Below are 16322 nucleotides of genomic sequence, written 5' to 3' on the forward strand. Positions count from 1 at the left end.
AATCACACGTGATCAGTCTATCAACTCCTGTGTTTACTATCGGAGCTACCCCAGTCCACTATGGCTTTCAATAAGAAATACGCCGGTCTTCCTGACCTGGTGGGTCTGAGCATTGCTGATGTTGATCGATGATTCCACTGACTTTAATATAGGACCCTTCCCCGGATATCTATGAGACCCCCGACTTGACCGACGAAGCATCCACTGTCCCTGTAAGTCCGCTCAATTTACGAGAATAGAAACGGCATTGAGTCTAGACACTGATCCAGATTAGCCTACCACTCTTCGCACAGACTCCGATCATGATGATGCCGGTTCCAGCTCGGACATTGACCGTGAAGGCGTCAACGCGGATCAGGCCCGTATGCATTTCATGGGCGCCACTGTGGATGCCCGCGATGCGAATTTCTCAGATAGCATTTCCATGAAGCGGCAGGCATACCGAAGCAAAGATAAGCATCGTCGTCACCGACGCAGACGTGAAGATGGCACCGAGGAGGTCGGCGACTTAAGCGATAGCGAGGATGAGTCGGTGGAGCGGAGACTTGCACGGCTGCGCAGAGAGGTCGAGGAGCTCAAGGTGGAAATGGCCAACCGGCCCGAGGGCCAGGAGAACGGCGATGAGCCACGGGGTACATCCACAGACAAGCCAGAAGAGAGCCTGGGTGATGGTGTTGCGGAGCTGAGTCGCGCTTTGGATAATCTCCACGCCTCGCGGGGTGTAGTGACTCCGTCGCACTCGGCTGCAGCAGCACTCACCCAGAAGCTGGTATCCGATCCCAGTTCTGCTGCGCCTGCAGATGGAAAGACACAAGCGGCCAATGCCTCGACAATGGCAGTCTCCACAGTACCGGCAGCGGCTGCATCTTCGTCAGGGATTCTCTCCCACGCCGCAGCGTTCGACAGTCGTCTCGCTCTTCTCGAATCATCCATGGGAATTTCTAGTTCCTCCAACCCATTCGTCGCAGACGGCTTCAGCCAGACAGCTTTGCAGCCCGTCCTCCCATCCCTGGACCAGCTCACCTCCCGTCTCTCAGCATTGACAGGCCTCCTTGTGGGCAACCCATCATCCGGAAATTCAGCTACACCTGGCTCAGTGGCAGGCCTGACAACCCCACACCTTGAAGCGCTGTCTGCACGGGTACGGAAGTTAACCACAGACGCCGAGGCCCTGACAACGGCTCGCAGACGCGCAGTAGACGCCGCAAAGGCCGCTCACAACGCGCGAATCACCTCGGCAAGCTCCGAAACCGACGCACCCGCCTCGGAGCCTGTCCCGGCCGCGGATGATGAGCACGCAGCTAAGATCCAAGCCCTATACGCCACCCTTCCCACCATCCAATCCCTCCACCCTCTCCTTCCCAGTGTTCTTGAGCGTCTACGCTCTCTGCGCGCATGTCACGCAGGCGCAGCCCACGCCGCAGACTCTCTGAACGAGCTCGAAAAGCGTCATGCCGAAATGGCCTCTGAGATCGAGCAGTGGCGCGAAGGCCTGACAACTGTCGAGGAGAAGATGCGCCAGGGCGAAGGGGCCCTCCGCTCAAACGTCGAGACTGTCGAGCCTTGGGTGCGGGACTTGGAGGCTCGTCTTGGGCGTCTTGAAGGTCCGCCTGGTGGACTGTAGCCGTTTGCTTGTTACCTTTTGACTGCCCCTGGCAGTGCTTTGATGAATAATACCCAGTTGCATCTGTGATGTACGTTGTACCTTCTTGTCGAATGTTGGGCATTCTGTAGTTAGTTTTTTGGAGTCGATATTCCAATGTCAATGTCAATATCAGTTCCACCAGATGGTCCTAAGACTATTAATACAATACATATTTCATATATTTCGCACATTTCAGACTATAGATCTATTGCAATATTAGCCTTTTACTCCGCTTCTAAGCCTCCTTAAGACCTGAACCCTAGGCTTCATCTTAAGCTCAACCCACCACCCACGCAACAAATTTCCTCTCACACGTTCGCGCACACTCTCAAAAACATCAACAGCTTTAGATCCTCCAACAGCGCTTATAATACGCTTCTCAGCAGCTCCGGTAGCAGGAGTCCCTGGTCTCAGAATAGAGATACCAGCAAACGAATCAGCAACGTAAACACTCTCCCACAAAGAAGAAGGAAGAATGGTCCTAAACCTCATCTCATCACTGTCCATATACCCAGTCTCCCCCGAAGCCTCAACCAGGACATAATCAAATCGATCCCAAAAGTCACCAGTAGACTTGACAGCCTCATCCTCAGTCTTGTCATAAACCCAGCCAGACTCATCAGACAATTGCACAAAACGAGTAACACCCGTTTGACAAGCCAAATTACCAAGATAGACATTCACACCCTCCATGCCCAATCCAGACCGGACATGGTAAGAATGCAAAGCATCAAGCGCCCTCCCACCCGGATAATTCACAGTCGAAGCAGGAAGCAGCACGAAACTCGACAAACAAGCCGTAATCAGAACCGAAAGAGACAACCCCCTCGCAGCCACACCCATCAACACCGACCGATCCCGATGCGTCCACAAGTAACCCGCCCCAAGCGCCGCAGCAGCCGTCACCGAAGGGATGATATACACAATGAACCGCCACTCCTTATGCGGCATGAAGCTGTACAAGGCCACGAACGTCAGACCCGGCATCAGCAAGCCCAGCGCCGACGTCCGGGTCGCAGGCTGCCGCAACGCAACGGGGATAGCGAGGAGATACACGAGCGGATTGAGAAGCAGGCGCGGCAGGGCATTGGTGAAATACCACGGCCAGGGCTCTGTGCCCCAGTCTGCGGATTTCCCGTCCAGGACGTTGAATAGGAAGGCTTCGAGTTCGGGCCAGAGGGGGAAGCGTTGCCAGAAGGCGCCGTCTAGGAGGAGGGTTAGGGTCAGGGCTGTTAGGGCACCTGTTAGGCCGGAGAGGATTGTCGTCTTGAGGGTGATCTTTTGGGTTATTAGAGAGAAGAGGGTTTGTGTTGCTACTAGCAGGGCGAGTTCGGAGCGGAAGATCACGCCGGCGAAGGTGAGGAGGACTAGGGCTTTGCCTGTATTTTGGTTGGTTGTTTTGTTGGTTGGGGTTGGGGATGGGAGGAGTAGGCGCAGTGCTGTTGTTGTTAGGGGGAAGGCGAACATGTTTGACAGCGGTCGTGAGGCGTAGTAGATCAGGTGGAATTGGCTGCTCTGGAGGAGGATGTACCATATCGCGACTGTCTTGCCAAAGGCGCGGCGGAGGCCGGTTGCATAGTATGCTATGGCGGCGGCGTTGAGAAGGCCGAGAATGCCTCGAGCTGGAGAAGGATGTGAGCTCGCTGTGGCTATTGATTTGAAGAGGGATGTTCAGCTCTGCGCCGTACCTAATAGCTGTTGATTGATCCCATCCTGGACCAACGTCACCGGCTTGGAGAGCAGCGCGAGAAACGCAGCACCAACAGCGCTCCTGGGCACAGCACCTGGGAATTTGAAATGATCATAGTTTGTGCGATTGAGAGTCGGGTCCTTGAATCCCCATGGCAAGCCATGGGCTAGGATGTCATGTACGGCCTGAACATGGAACGACTCCTCGACCTTGGTATAGGGCGAAGCGAGGAGATGTAGGACTATCAAGCCCAGTGGAATGAGAAGCGCCAATTCTATCCCAAGTCAGCTTGTGGTTCTCGTGTTTGGGTGGTGAACTCACCATATCTCATGGCTGCCGAGAGTGTGTTGATCCGGAGATCTGGCGCTTCCCGCATCTTCGCCTTTGAACTTCCTCAACCCCTCGACACGCAATGTTTCTCTTCGGTCTGGGGAAGCTGGTCTACGGTGAGTCCTGTCCTACACTCTCTTCGGTGAAAAATACTGATTCTCCCAGTGATCATCCTGATCATCAACGCCATCGCCGTCCTCTCCGAGGATCGCTTCCTAGCTCGCAGTACGTCCCTCCAATCCACCCACCACATACCACCCACCATCTACAAAGAAGACACAAGAACTCAAGAACCCAAGAAAGAAAGCTAATCACCAGAGAAACCAGTCGGATGGGGTCGCACACAAGCAGAGCCAGCCTTTGGCTCGGCCCACGATAGCACAAGCGTCAAGGCCAAGACCATCAACCTGATCGCCAGTGTGCGAACAGTCATGCGAAGTACGTACACCCCGCCAGCGCCATTCCCAGTCCCGCCTCCGACTCCAATTCAAGCTATATTCCTCGGTCGAGCAGTCCCAGCGCCGCGCGACATGCTATCCCGATCCCGGCGAGGAAGTTCACTAGCTAACAGTCCCTCCAATTTAGTACCCTTGATCGTCATAAACACAGTCATTATTGTGTACGAACTGATCCTCGGATAAACACATTCCATCCTTGCGTTTTAACGGCTCTGGTTGATTTCGATGTCATGGATTGGATGCGATGGATGGGGGCGTGTCTGCTTCTCGGAGAGGTGCGCGCTATTTCACGATTTATACATGTATTACACTGCTATCAAAATGAAATATTTGGATACCCGTTGCTGGTCTTAGGGGAGAGGTGTATGCTACGATGGGTAAATGGGATCATAGGATGTGATGTTTGGCCTGCGAGTGTTGGGTTGCATATGAAGCTGAAAATGAGGCTGAATATGAGAGTTGGTTTGGGTTTGAGCGTGGAGGATGGGACAGTAGCCAACAGAAATTGGTTGAAAAGATGGATTTCATCTCTACGGCATACTCTGCGTGTTCTTGGGTATACCTCAGACACAGATGAGAGAAAGCATATGAGACTAGGACTAAGAGTACATGTACCTCAGATTACATCCATACTGCAGCCAGAACCCAGGACCCAAATCCTTTCACAAGCTGCCTCCATGCATCGCAATTAGAAACAGCGAAGTCTATCGCGCGTAACATGATAGAAACGACGAGACATAAAACACCGAGTCAAAAACAAGATATGTACGACAGCGAGGCGGCGGAGTGAGTTTAGCGGCAGAGCAAAGCCAAGAGAAATACTCGGCTGGACACAGAAAATGCACATGCAAAGAAACAGGAAAGAGAGTCTGAAAAGACGATTCGCTCATAACTTCAGAGAGATGAGATAAAACACGCGACAGATCGAGCTAGAAATGAAGTGGATGAAATGGAACAGATTTGGAATGAAACGCCCAGACCGACAGATTCCCACGCTTGGCAGTAAAGCAATAGCAGAAGTAGAAAATTGAAAATGGAGATAGCGGGAATAGCAAGTAGAATGGAATCCTTAACGCCTCTTTCCGCTGGACTGCCGAATTTGTGATGGCAGACGTGTCATTCCCGCTGTACATGATACAAATGGAGTGGCAGCGACGAAAAGAATAAAAGGTATGGGGAAAAGATTTCGGAAATTGATCCGAAAGCATGAGAAACAAATGATCCAAGAGTCTAGAAAGACATCTGTGGATTGTCCAGTCGAAAACAGGACATCCACAGGAGAATGGGAAAAAAAAGGGCGCAGATCAGATCGTGAGAACGTGATGGTACATCCGAGTAAGTATGTGCAGGAGCAAAATGTTGCAATCGTATGTGCAGGGGGTATCTCCGTAAGGTAGTGGACGCAAAGCAAAAGACTGCTCGGCGCTTAAGAGACGCCGTTGACGTTCTTTTTGAAACTGAAGGACCTCCACCGGTGGGTAGAACCGGTCTTCTCGTGGCTGACGTTGTGGTCTTTGGTTAGGGGATCTGGCCCCCGGAGTGGTTGCTTGTTGGATAGCGGGATGTCTTTGGGAGACACTGAGGACATTGAGGACATGGGGGACATTGGAGATATCGGTGACTGAAGTGATTCCGACTTGCGTGGTACGGGCACGTCCTTGCGAGGGACCTCTTTCCGGGGTACCTCTGGGGCTTCTGGGACTGAATCTGGAACAGGTGCTGTAACTGAGATATCTGACGTCGAGACACGAGGCTCCTTCTCCTTGTTCAGGCGTTGGCTGATGCTGCGACTGCCTCGTCGGAGGAAACCGAAGCCTGACTTCCTAGGCGATCCATTTTCAGCGCCGAGTTCGTTGATCTCGAGCTTGCTAGCCTTGAGGGCTTTTTCCAGCTCCTCGGCCTCGCGTTTGTGCATTTCTCGGTTATGCTGGTCCTGTTCCTTTTGGCGAAGCTTCTCATTCTTGTCCTTTTCCTTCTCCGCAGCACGGCGTTCCTTCTCACGTTCCTTTTCTTCTTTCGCCTTTTCCCGCCGAAGCTGGAAGTCACTCTTCTTCGGGCTTAACGAAGGGATAGGTTCATCGGGGATCGAAGGAAGAGGTGGTTGAGCTGGTGATTGAACTGGTAGGGGTGGAGGGGTTTCATGCTCTGGGGCTTCGTTGTGGGTGGACAACTGAGGAGCCGTTGGGATTCGGTTGATAGGCGAGAGAGGCGTGTCATGAGAAGGTACTTGGCTGGCGCTTTGAACGTGCGCCAGAGGTGGTGACATGGACGAGCCATTCTGTTTCGCTTCACCAGTCTCAGCGGCGCCAGTAGCGGAGGCCAGATCCTCCTCAGCCTGCTCACGCATAACAGCTTCGATGGTGGTCTCTTGGTAAAACAGAACATAGGCACATGCCAGTCCCGGGCGATCGCCGAAGAAGTTGCGGACGTAGCTCTTGTCAACTGGCTCAACCAGCTCATCATCGAACAGCAACCAGCCACGGTCCTCTGTTTTGATGATAGCGACATAATGGCCGTGATATGGTCCACCGCCGATGTGAACGACAACTGCATACAATTCATACAATCGGTCTGGGTCTTCGGCATCATCTGTAGTGTTGAACAAACGAAGATGGTAGGGATAGACAACACGATGGAACAACTTTTGCAATCGCTGCAGGTCCTCCGTGTACTTAAACCGCTTCAAATGCAAAGCCAGCACACGAGGCAGGCGCTTAATCTTCATACGCTTCTCAGCTTCTTGAAGTCCACCGCAGTTGTCGCAGTGAAATTTGTTTCGCTCGCACAGCATCTCTTCTGCGGAGAATTTCCGAAGACACGATGTGACAGATGAATGCTGCTCCAGATCCACAGACAAATCCAAAAATACCTCGTCTCGTTGTGAGACCTTTTCACATGTAAGACACTTGGTTTCAGATGTCAAAGTTCCCTCAAACAGCTCGTGAACCCATCGCGTTGTATTTGGTGATTTAGATCCGGTGCTGGATGTTAACATTCCCAGCGAGTCGGCACTTTCTGTAGGTGGCAAAGCCTTCTCAGAGAAAGCCTGCTTGGTTGCTTCAGTTTCGACATTGGCCACCACTTCATTGAGTAGCAAGTTCAAGAACTCATGCGCATCTTGATGCATGGCAGTCCGGAACATTTCGTGTTCCCGCCGCAGTACATCCAGGAACTGCTGAGGCCGTATCACTCCGATTCGCGACTGACTGCCCACCACCGACTCGAAGATGTCCTTGAGCGAGGTGAAGAGCGACTCGGACATTCCATAGCTGGTCGCATTATTCTTTGTCTCCAGGATCGGAAGGGTCTGGAGGGCGACCTTCTTCTTATATTCCGGCGAGTCCTTGTCTTCGGGCTTCTGAGGTTGGTTCGGAGGAACACCAGCCTGACGTGCTGATGGTGGCGACGAAGCCTTCTGCTTGGCAGCAAGTGCCTCCGCTTCCAGGTGTGCGTTAGGGTTCTGGTATCGGAGGTTGGTGGCGAGTGCGGCTTCGAGGCTGTCCAGTGGCGTTCGTTGCGGGTAGTTAATCACGGCTTCGCGAAAGGGAACGGAGTAGTAAAGACATTGTAAAATCGAATTGCAGTAACATGTGTTTCCGTACTACAGCGTGTGAGTGTCAGTCGGTCGAGTTGCGCGGCTGTTCCGAGCTAGACTCACGTTTTCCATGCCAAAGAACTTGTCACTGCCATCGTCGCGGATCGAACCCATATCTTGCAACCGCTTCTCCAACGGGGAGATCTGGGGAATCAGCTCTTTCTTGACGGGCACCGCAGTGGTCGAGGGGGCGGTGGCAGCCTGCGCGAGCGTCAGTCACAGTCCTAATCGGAATGATCTCACGAGAGAATGCAGTGTTACTACTCACCCCATTGCTCTTGGAGCCCTTGGAAAAGAGCCCCTTCATGATGGCTGAGGCTTGTCGGTCACACTCTGCATTGGAGGCAAAGAGGAGAAAGGCAGAGGTCCGGGGTAGGCACTAAGGTTTCTGGGGTCCGGGCGGAGAGCGGAGAGACCGAGGGAGAGAGGGCGAGAGGGGAAGAGGTGGTGGACTGTGGACTGTGGACTGTGGACTGTGAATGGTGAAAGAGCGAAGTGAGAGAGTAGAAGGCAGAAGATAGCAGACAGCAGAGGGTAGCAGGTCGAAGGCAGACAGTCGAAAGGTCAGAAGAGTGGAATACGAGTCAAGGGCAGATAACAGTCATCTTCCACGTGGAGACCTAAGGCAGGTACTCGTCCAATCGCCGATTTTCTACTTTCTTTTCTTTCTTTCTTAACTTCACTTCTTACATCTACATTTCTTGTCTCATCTCTACTCATTTCTACCCATCTGTATCTCTTGAATTCAGCTTCATTGTGTGTGCCGGGCGTACCGGAGTTCCCAACTGGGTAAGGCCCCCCCCCCTTAGAGACACCCATTGGCCAGTCCATTCCCCCCCAAGCGGAGGGAGTCTCCCCCAAGGCTCTCCTCTCCGGAGGCTGGGGCTGGGCCATAAAACGCCCCCCGAGGAACTACGATTGGTCGGTTTCCCTCACGGGCCATGTGTCCCTCGCATGGCGTACCTTAACGGCCAATGATCGTCTAACTTGTGGGGTAATCTGCCCCCCCTTCGAATGTTCCTTACGTCGAGTTATGGGGAGTATGGAGTACAGATCAAGTATGAAGCAAGGGATTCCATGGCATACCCGTGGACATGCGCCATGTACCGCTTCCAATCCTATGTACATCCTGTAACTGTATAGATCAGGATATTAAGCACAGATGTTAATATGGAACTCGTTCCCCCATTGGTTGGGGGCGCTTTAGCCGGTGCCTCCGCGCATGGCATTCATAAGCTAACCGCCCCAATTAGAGAGACAGTGTGAACAGTACACCAACACATGGTGGGGGTGGCGAGACATGGGGGGAAGCAAAAAAAGGCGCATGTTAAGTTCACCGTTAAGTTTACCGGCATTTCAAAGCGACCTACCTGTTTCTGACTAGTGGAGATGGGTCGACAAGTGAGCCATTTACACGCTTGAATCATGTTCTGCTCTACCATAACTTACAGTATGGACGGTTCGCAGGGACTGGAATATGCGATAATCACAGGTTGCCCTCCAAATGACTGCTTCCAACGTGAATCTCAATTCTTCCCCCTATGGTCGGCTATTGAGGCAAGTCTACTATGGCCAGGCGGTCACGGCTCCATAGAGATATAAGGTTCAATATAGCAGCTACCTTGAGTCCCCATTCTACTCGGCAACACAGTGGAGATGCACTCCCTGGCTCTTTTGAAAGGCAACCTTAACACATGAATATCCACAAGTCTCACCGTATCGCTCCCCTGGTTATCGTTATTACAATCGCATCGGGGTCATCATATCAGTCGCCTCCTTGGAGGCTGACCTCTTCAAGGCTCATGAACAGGGGCATTGGGCTCACATTTGTCTCGAAATATGTGGTATGCAAAGGTGGGTTGCGCGTCAATGCGCAATGTATGACGTTCAGCTCTCGGAAAGGGACACGGGCTTGTTCCGCTCATTCCAAATTGAATGGATCATATTGTAGAGAAGTTCGAGCACTTGATGTGTTCTCGGGAAGGACATTACTGTAACTGACGTTACTTCTCAGCGGGTGGCTATATCTATGTGGAGTGCAGTACCGTTTCATCAGACTTCTGGTGCTGAAATCACGCAGCAATCACGCAGCGCCTCCGAAAACTTGAGGCTCAACTCCATAATAGACATTTTTGTAATCCATAGGGAGTGTTACAGTACTGATATTCCTGAAAGTCATCGTCCTGGTCCTAAAGATAGGTTTGGATCTCAGGCACCTAGAATTGCGCCAAGAATTCCACCCTGGGCGGAGAAGGGATGAACGTTCCCGGCGGCGGATAATTATATAGATTTCTGATCGTTTGCAAGAATATAGACTGAATGCCATGACATGTGTTGATCTGGTGGTCGTCGTGATCTGGTGAAGGGGGAGTCTTTGATTCACACTGTACACCAACAGTATTTTCGGGCTCCTAAAGGTAGTCACTTATGCTTATATCTATTGCTCATGTCTGTGGCTTGACTTGTCATATCCATGCCACTGCATTGGGTGCCATAGAGTCCTAGAATAGTCCGAATAACATCGAGAGCCCAGTCTGATACTTCGGATAAACTTCGGACTACCGGATAAACCCTAAACGCCTGGAAATTCCGGGCTCAGGACAGAACGACACACCTCGTGACAGTTTTCGAGAATTTCTTGCGCCGAGGGCCTTCTTGTTTTATGACGTTCGTTTCTGCTTCGTCAAGCTCTACACAACGAGCAATTGCCAGATCCATTGGCCAAATTCGCCGTTGTTGTTATCTGAGTCATCCCTTCAGACCTCTGGTCACCTCGAATAAAAATAATTGCCGTGCCCCCACCATCCCCCACCACGAAATCTATCCCCGCCGCACTCACTTTTCCTCCCTACACTCCGATTCGATAAACACAATGGGCAAGGACAAAGGACCTACTTTCACACTCAAGACCCCCAAGGGCACCAAGGACTGGTCCGGGTCTGACGCCCTCCTCCGGGACCGCATCTTCACCACCATCTCGAATGTCTTCAAGCGCCACGGTGGTACTGCCCTCGACACCCCAGTCTTTGAGTTGCGCGAAATCCTAGCTGGCAAGTATGGCGAGGACTCCAAGCTCATCTACGACCTGCAGGACCAGGGCGGCGAGATCTGCTCGCTGCGTTACGACCTGACAGTCCCCTTTGCGCGCTGGCTCGCTATGAACAGCGATGTCCGCAACATCAAGCGTTATCACATCGCCAAGGTTTACCGTCGTGACCAGCCCGCCGTCAGCAAGGGCCGCATGCGCGAGTTCTACCAGTGTGACTTCGATATCGCCGGTACCTTCGACCCGATGGTGCCCGACGCCGAGATCTTGCGCATTGTCAGCGAGGTCTTTGAGGAGCTGGGTTGGACTGGCCGCTACACTATCAAGCTCAACCACCGCAAGATCCTGGATGGTGTCTTTGCCGTCTGTGGTGTGCCGGAGGACAAGATTCGCCCCATCTCCAGTGCCGTCGACAAGCTGGACAAGATGCCATGGGCCGATGTGCGCAAGGAGATGGTGAATGACAAGGGTCTTGATGGTGAGGTTGCGGACCGGATCGAGAAGTACGTTATGAACAAGGGCTCGCGCGAGCTCCTCGACACCCTGCTCAAGGACGAGACTCTCAACGCCAATGCCACTGCCAAGGCTGGTCTCGAGGACATGGCCCTGATGATGGACTACCTGGAGGCGTTTGGCGTCCTGGACAAGGTCTCCTTCGACATGTCCCTGGCCCGTGGTCTGGACTATTACACCGGTGTCATCTACGAGGTTGTCACCGAGGGCTCTGCTGGTGTGCAGGCCGATGCCCCCGAGGCCCAGAACGCAAAGAAGTCCAGCAAGAAGCCCAAGAACTCCGAGGATGACGACCGCTCCAACGACCCCACTCTCGGTGTTGGTAGTGTCGCTGCTGGTGGTCGCTACGATAACCTTGTTGGCATGTTCCTCCCCAAGGCTCAGATTCCCTGCGTCGGTATCTCCTTCGGTGTCGACCGTATCTTCTCCATCACCAAGGCCCGTATCGAGCGCGAGCAGAATAACGATGCCCTCCGCAGCAGTGAGGTCGATGCCTATGTCATGGCTTTCGGTGGAAAGGGCTTCACCGGCATGCTCAAGGAGCGAATGGAAATTTGCCAGAAGCTGTGGAGCGCTGGTATCCGGGTATGACTTCCACCGCCACTGTATTCGCACATGAAACACCTACTAACATCATCTTCCAGGCCGAATTCAACTACAAGCTGAAGCCCAAGCTTCCTCAGCAGTTCAAGGCCGCTGAGCAAGGTGCCATCCCCTTCGCCATCATTCTCGGCGAGGAAGAGCTCGCCGCGGGCAAGTGCCGCATCAAGGAGATGGGTCTGCCCGAGGGCCACGCCGAGAAGGAGGGTGTCGAAGTTACGATTGACTCTCTGGTCTCAGAGCTGAAGACCCGCCTTGCTAAGAAGTCCGACGGCTCTATTACCTCTCTGGCCCAGCAGCTGCAGGGTGCTTCCGTCTAAAAAGATGTGTTTGGGTTTATATATTTTGTCTATTTCCTTATCTGTGAGCGTGTTTTTCAGAGGGTTTTTTTCTGTTTTCCAAAATAAATAGATCTTGCATTTTCGAGTGGAATACTCGATGGCCTACAAAAAGGATTTCTTGTCTTGTTCTGTTTTGAGAAAAAGATTCGACTTTGGCTTTCGGCTTTTTGCTGTGAGTTGGAGTCGCTTATACAATACCCATCTATTGCATTTTGATCTCGGTGCATTCTAAGTAGAATGGCTTCCCTTCTGTAGGTCCCATAGATTTGCTTGCAGTCCTATGAAGGATTATACAACTATACGAGATGCTCGTAATGAATATCATGCCATGTATCTTCCATGCTCCCACTATGCCTATCTTTATCTATATTCTTTCTGTTCATTTCCGAGTATATTGAACAAATCAATAAAATGATGCTAAAGCTGGGACATGAAAGGATCCATGAGCATTGCTGTGCTGTAGTGATCCAAACCCGCCGAGCGAGTGGAGAGGTAAAGGTAGAGGAAAAGGCTCAAAGCCATTCAAGACTAGAAATACACGAAACAAAATAAAAGAATAGATACATATACACTTCCCTTCACTGCCCACCTGACGCACATAGCAACACCCACCTAATACCCCTCAGCGTTCTTCATGAGGAAGCCCTTCACGAAAGGCAATCGTTGGATAGTCTCCAAGCCCAAACTCCTAGCCCAAGCAACAGGCCCAGACCCCGGAACAGTATACATCTTATGCAAGAGATCACAAGCCCCACCAATCTTAGCATTGGGCAGGTATCTCTCCGACGAATAACGTTCCAGCGTGAGCAAGTCGCCCACATCCATGCCATGCGAGACAGCATACTGGATGGTGCGCGCGAGAGACGCCACATCCGCCAAGCCCAGGTTCAATCCTTGGCCTGCGAGCGGGTGGATGACGTGTGCTGCATCGCCGACGAGTGCGACGCGCGGCGAGATATACTGCGCCGCATGGCGGAAGCGCAGGGGAAAGGAGGCGACTGTGCCTTCTTGGAGGGCTGTTGCTGGTGGGGGGGATGTGTGCTGGGATGGGGGTGTGCTTGATACGCCAGGTGAGCTCGTCTTCGTGGGACGAGTCCGAGGCGGTGGTGGAGGATGGGGTGTCCATGCCCATCATGTAAGTTAGGTCTGTCATGTCCAGACGGAAGGCTGCGTTGACCATTGCCAGGAAGGACTTGGTTGGGAGGGACTTGAGGTAGGCTGCGTGCTCTGGGGTTGTGGACCAGACGAGGGTTGCGTGGTTGTTTGGTAGTGGGAGGAGGGCAATTGGGCCGCCTAGGGCTGGGAGGAAGCGTTGGTAGGCTGTTCGCGTTGAGGCTGGGAAAGGTGGGGTTGCTGGGCTGTCTAGGGCGAGGGTTGCGACGATGCCATGGCGGCCGTAATCCCAGCCGTGGGTGGGAATGTCTGCGAACGAGCGGACGGGGCTGTTGATCCCGTCTGCGCCGACGAGGAGACGGGCTGCGATTTGCTTTGGGGGTGTTGTGGAGGCCGGGTCTGTTGGCTTGACGGAGAGGACGGGCCAGGCTGAGAGGTCCGGGCCTTCGGGTTGGAGATCGGAACCATTGTCGATGGAGGCGACGGTCGAGTTGGAGAAGAGGGAGAGATTCTCGTCTCCGGACTCGGTGATGCGGCGGAGGAGGGCGCGCACTAGGTTCGCGTTCTCAGTCATTGTTGCTACCGTGCGCATATCTTCGAATGGGGAGGTCTCCATGGACCAGTCAAACGATATTCGGGATCCGGTTTGGCCGTCCCACACCTGCATGTCCTGGTAGTCTTGAACGCGGGTGACATCGAGGTGGTCGTAGGCGCCAATGCTGCGCAGGAAGGACACAGATGAGGGAGTCAGGCTGCTGACTCGGTTTGAGAACTGAGTTGGTTCGAGGTTCCACGACTGGGCCTTGCGAAGGTCCTGGGTCTCGACGAGAGCAACTTTGAGCTTTGATGTGACAGGGTTCGCTCCTGATATGTATATTGTCAGCCAATTGGTTCTTTGCATGCATTGCGAGCTACATACGGAGTGCTGCCAGTAAACCTAAACCGGCAGGTCCGCCGCCAACACAAACGACATCATAGAGCTCGGGGGCAGATGGCTTAGAGCTGAATCTGCGCTGACCGGCACCAACATGCCGGCAGGATGGGCAGACGTATGGCCGGAGAGCGGCTTTGGAGATTGGACGCATTGTGTATAATTCTTGGAGGTTCAATCGGATGATCGAAGATAGACATGCGCGGTGCAAACAAGACAAACAGCAACATTTACTTTGTTATGGATCTACTAGTTACTCATATTCGAACAGGTAAGTGTATATGATCATTATGAACCAAATAAAAAGATATGATGGTATTGCGGGTATGAAAAATGAAAACCAGCCAGCAAATAATGAAACCAACTGCTATACCAAGCCCAGTTCCGAGAATAGCGTGGATTATTTCACGAAAGCTGCTTAAACAGCCCCAAGAGCAGCCGAATCTTCCTCTCGGTTGGTCTCTGTATCTTCCATTTCGGCTACAAATCTCTCCCATGTAGAGAGCACATTCTGATAGAACTCAATATGCGAATCGGCAAATGAACCGAGGCTATCGCGGAACTCGACCGCCTTGATGCGTTCAAAGTCAGCCACTTCACGGACGACCTCTTCGTCAAACATCTCAGATGTGGTCTTGGCAGACTCAACCTCGCGGGTCAACTCGTCAATGCGAAGTTCCAGTTTCCGAACACGTTCTCGGCGAGACTGTTCATGGTCGACACCACGCATGTCCTCCATTTTGGAGCGAATGAAGGAGGCAGGAGAGGAGGTGAGCGGGTTGGAAGCATAGTAGGCAGCTGGGTTCGAAGCCAGCGAGTCACGCTCAGTGACAGCTTTATTACGATATTCGACCAAAGCCTCGAAGTCGAGCTGCTTCTGCTCGCGAGTCTTGAGCAGCGACTTGAGTGACAAGATGTATGCTTCTGTGTCACGCAACGAACCAAGATAGTTCTGGTCAGTGTGTTCCTTCAGCCCGCGCACTCCGAACGCAGTCTCTTCCACCGAAGCCGCAAACATCTGTAGCGGCGCCTCAACAGCTGGCTCTAATGGCACAAGCTTGCGGAACTGCATGGCTAGCTCGGAATAGTCCGTCTCCAGATCCGATTCCCGGCGTGCTACACGCGCAACCGTCTTCTCCACATGCGACAGATCTTCGTCTAGCTTGTCAGCCTTCTCGCGCACCTCAATAAATCGCCGATCCGGCTTGTGCACTTTGGAGAAAGCGTTGACAAAAGTATCGGTGAAGTTATCAAAGATCCCCGTGGCAGCACCATCCGATCCGGCATTCGTCGTGACTCGTGTCCCATGGAGACGCATGTGAGCGTTCCAATCAGCCGATTCCAAGAAGATAGTGAGAAGCGGTGCCCGTCGCAGCACGGGATGGAGCGTGAGGCGCTTCAAAAAGCGATGCAGCGACCAAGCTCGTCGCGAAGTGAATTCAGGTCCGAATCGGTCTCCGCGCACGTACTCCATCTTGTGCTTGTCCGGGAGGGGCGGAACCGCGCATGCTGGGTATTCGCGATAGAGAGTCTTGTATAGGAAGTAGAAGTCGGTGAATCGCCGGCGAACAGTAAATTCGGGTCTTTGGAAGGATTTGAAATCCGTCTATGAGGTGTTAGTTATTGCATGTCCCGGATGCTCAGGGCTCGGATGCCAGGCAGCAGTAGGCCCCCAAGCTCTGAGTCAGTGGCCACGGAGTCAACGAGAGTACATCTACATACGTGTGTAGTAACGAGATATGAGATATAAGCGTCCTTTGTTCCATCGTTCTCCTTTAGCGGGGTGTCAACCTGGCACTCCAGAACTCCGTCACCGATACCCGCCAAGTCGACGGCATCGGCCAGCGGGCCGGCCTGGGGTTCCTCTTGAGCAGAGCTCATTCTCCGCTTGCCATTGGAGTCATGTCCTTGTTCACGGGGCTCCTCGGCATCAGTGCCAGCTGTTGTCGGTCGTGAGACATCGCTCTCTGGATCGTGCTTCCAGGAAACATTATCAAAGTCGTCATGTTGATCCATCGTGGATATGGTGTTGGTCGGCTGTGGTCGCCCCGCTGACACTT

The 16322-nt window shown here is 52.8% G+C and overlaps 7 protein-coding genes across 7 annotated transcripts; 3 read left to right on the forward strand and 4 right to left on the reverse strand.

Moving 5' to 3' along the window:
* Positions 1-60: 60 nt before the first annotated feature.
* Positions 61-1624, forward strand: N7511_001992 (uncharacterized protein; the record flags this gene model as incomplete). Its single annotated transcript, XM_057124417.1, has 3 exons — positions 61-99; positions 153-212; positions 275-1624. 3 exons carry the CDS (start codon positions 61-63, stop codon positions 1622-1624), a joined length of 1449 nt encoding a protein of 482 aa, XP_056986576.1.
* Positions 1625-1861: 237 nt separating this feature from the next.
* On the reverse strand, positions 1862-3711 carry N7511_001993 (dolichyl-P-Man:Man(7)GlcNAc(2)-PP-dolichol alpha-1,6-mannosyltransferase; the record flags this gene model as incomplete). Its single annotated transcript, XM_057124418.1, has 3 exons — positions 1862-3267; positions 3334-3609; positions 3657-3711. 3 exons carry the CDS (start codon positions 3709-3711, stop codon positions 1862-1864), a joined length of 1737 nt encoding a protein of 578 aa, XP_056986577.1.
* A 36-nt stretch (positions 3712-3747) lies between these two features.
* Positions 3748-4306, forward strand: N7511_001994 (YOS1 family protein; the record flags this gene model as incomplete). The annotated part of the gene is made up of 3 exons (XM_057124419.1): positions 3748-3781; positions 3831-3890; positions 3993-4306. 3 exons carry the CDS (start codon positions 3748-3750, stop codon positions 4304-4306), a joined length of 408 nt encoding a protein of 135 aa, XP_056986578.1.
* A 1243-nt stretch (positions 4307-5549) lies between these two features.
* creB (uncharacterized protein) lies at positions 5550-8025 on the reverse strand (the record flags this gene model as incomplete). Its single annotated transcript, XM_057124420.1, has 3 exons — positions 5550-7724; positions 7782-7919; positions 7987-8025. 3 exons carry the CDS (start codon positions 8023-8025, stop codon positions 5550-5552), a joined length of 2352 nt encoding a protein of 783 aa, XP_056986579.1.
* A 2355-nt stretch (positions 8026-10380) lies between these two features.
* N7511_001996 (histidine--tRNA ligase) lies at positions 10381-12197 on the forward strand (the record flags this gene model as incomplete). The annotated part of the gene is made up of 2 exons (XM_057124421.1): positions 10381-11862; positions 11922-12197. The coding sequence occupies 2 exons, from the start codon at positions 10381-10383 to the stop codon at positions 12195-12197; spliced, it is 1758 nt and encodes a 585-aa protein (XP_056986580.1).
* A 633-nt stretch (positions 12198-12830) lies between these two features.
* N7511_001997 (putative ubiquinone biosynthesis monooxgenase (Coq6)) lies at positions 12831-14416 on the reverse strand (the record flags this gene model as incomplete). Its single annotated transcript, XM_057124422.1, has 3 exons — positions 12831-13240; positions 13284-14195; positions 14251-14416. The coding sequence occupies 3 exons, from the start codon at positions 14414-14416 to the stop codon at positions 12831-12833; spliced, it is 1488 nt and encodes a 495-aa protein (XP_056986581.1).
* A 264-nt stretch (positions 14417-14680) lies between these two features.
* Positions 14681-16278, reverse strand: N7511_001998 (sorting nexin-4; the record flags this gene model as incomplete). The annotated part of the gene is made up of 2 exons (XM_057124423.1): positions 14681-15868; positions 15985-16278. 2 exons carry the CDS (start codon positions 16276-16278, stop codon positions 14681-14683), a joined length of 1482 nt encoding a protein of 493 aa, XP_056986582.1.
* Between the last annotated feature and the right edge of the window lie 44 nt (positions 16279-16322).

This window comes from Penicillium nucicola, assembly GCF_028828085.1.
Source record: "Penicillium nucicola strain IBT 29836 chromosome Unknown utg000002l, whole genome shotgun sequence".
NCBI lineage: Eukaryota > Fungi > Ascomycota > Eurotiomycetes > Eurotiales > Aspergillaceae > Penicillium > Penicillium nucicola.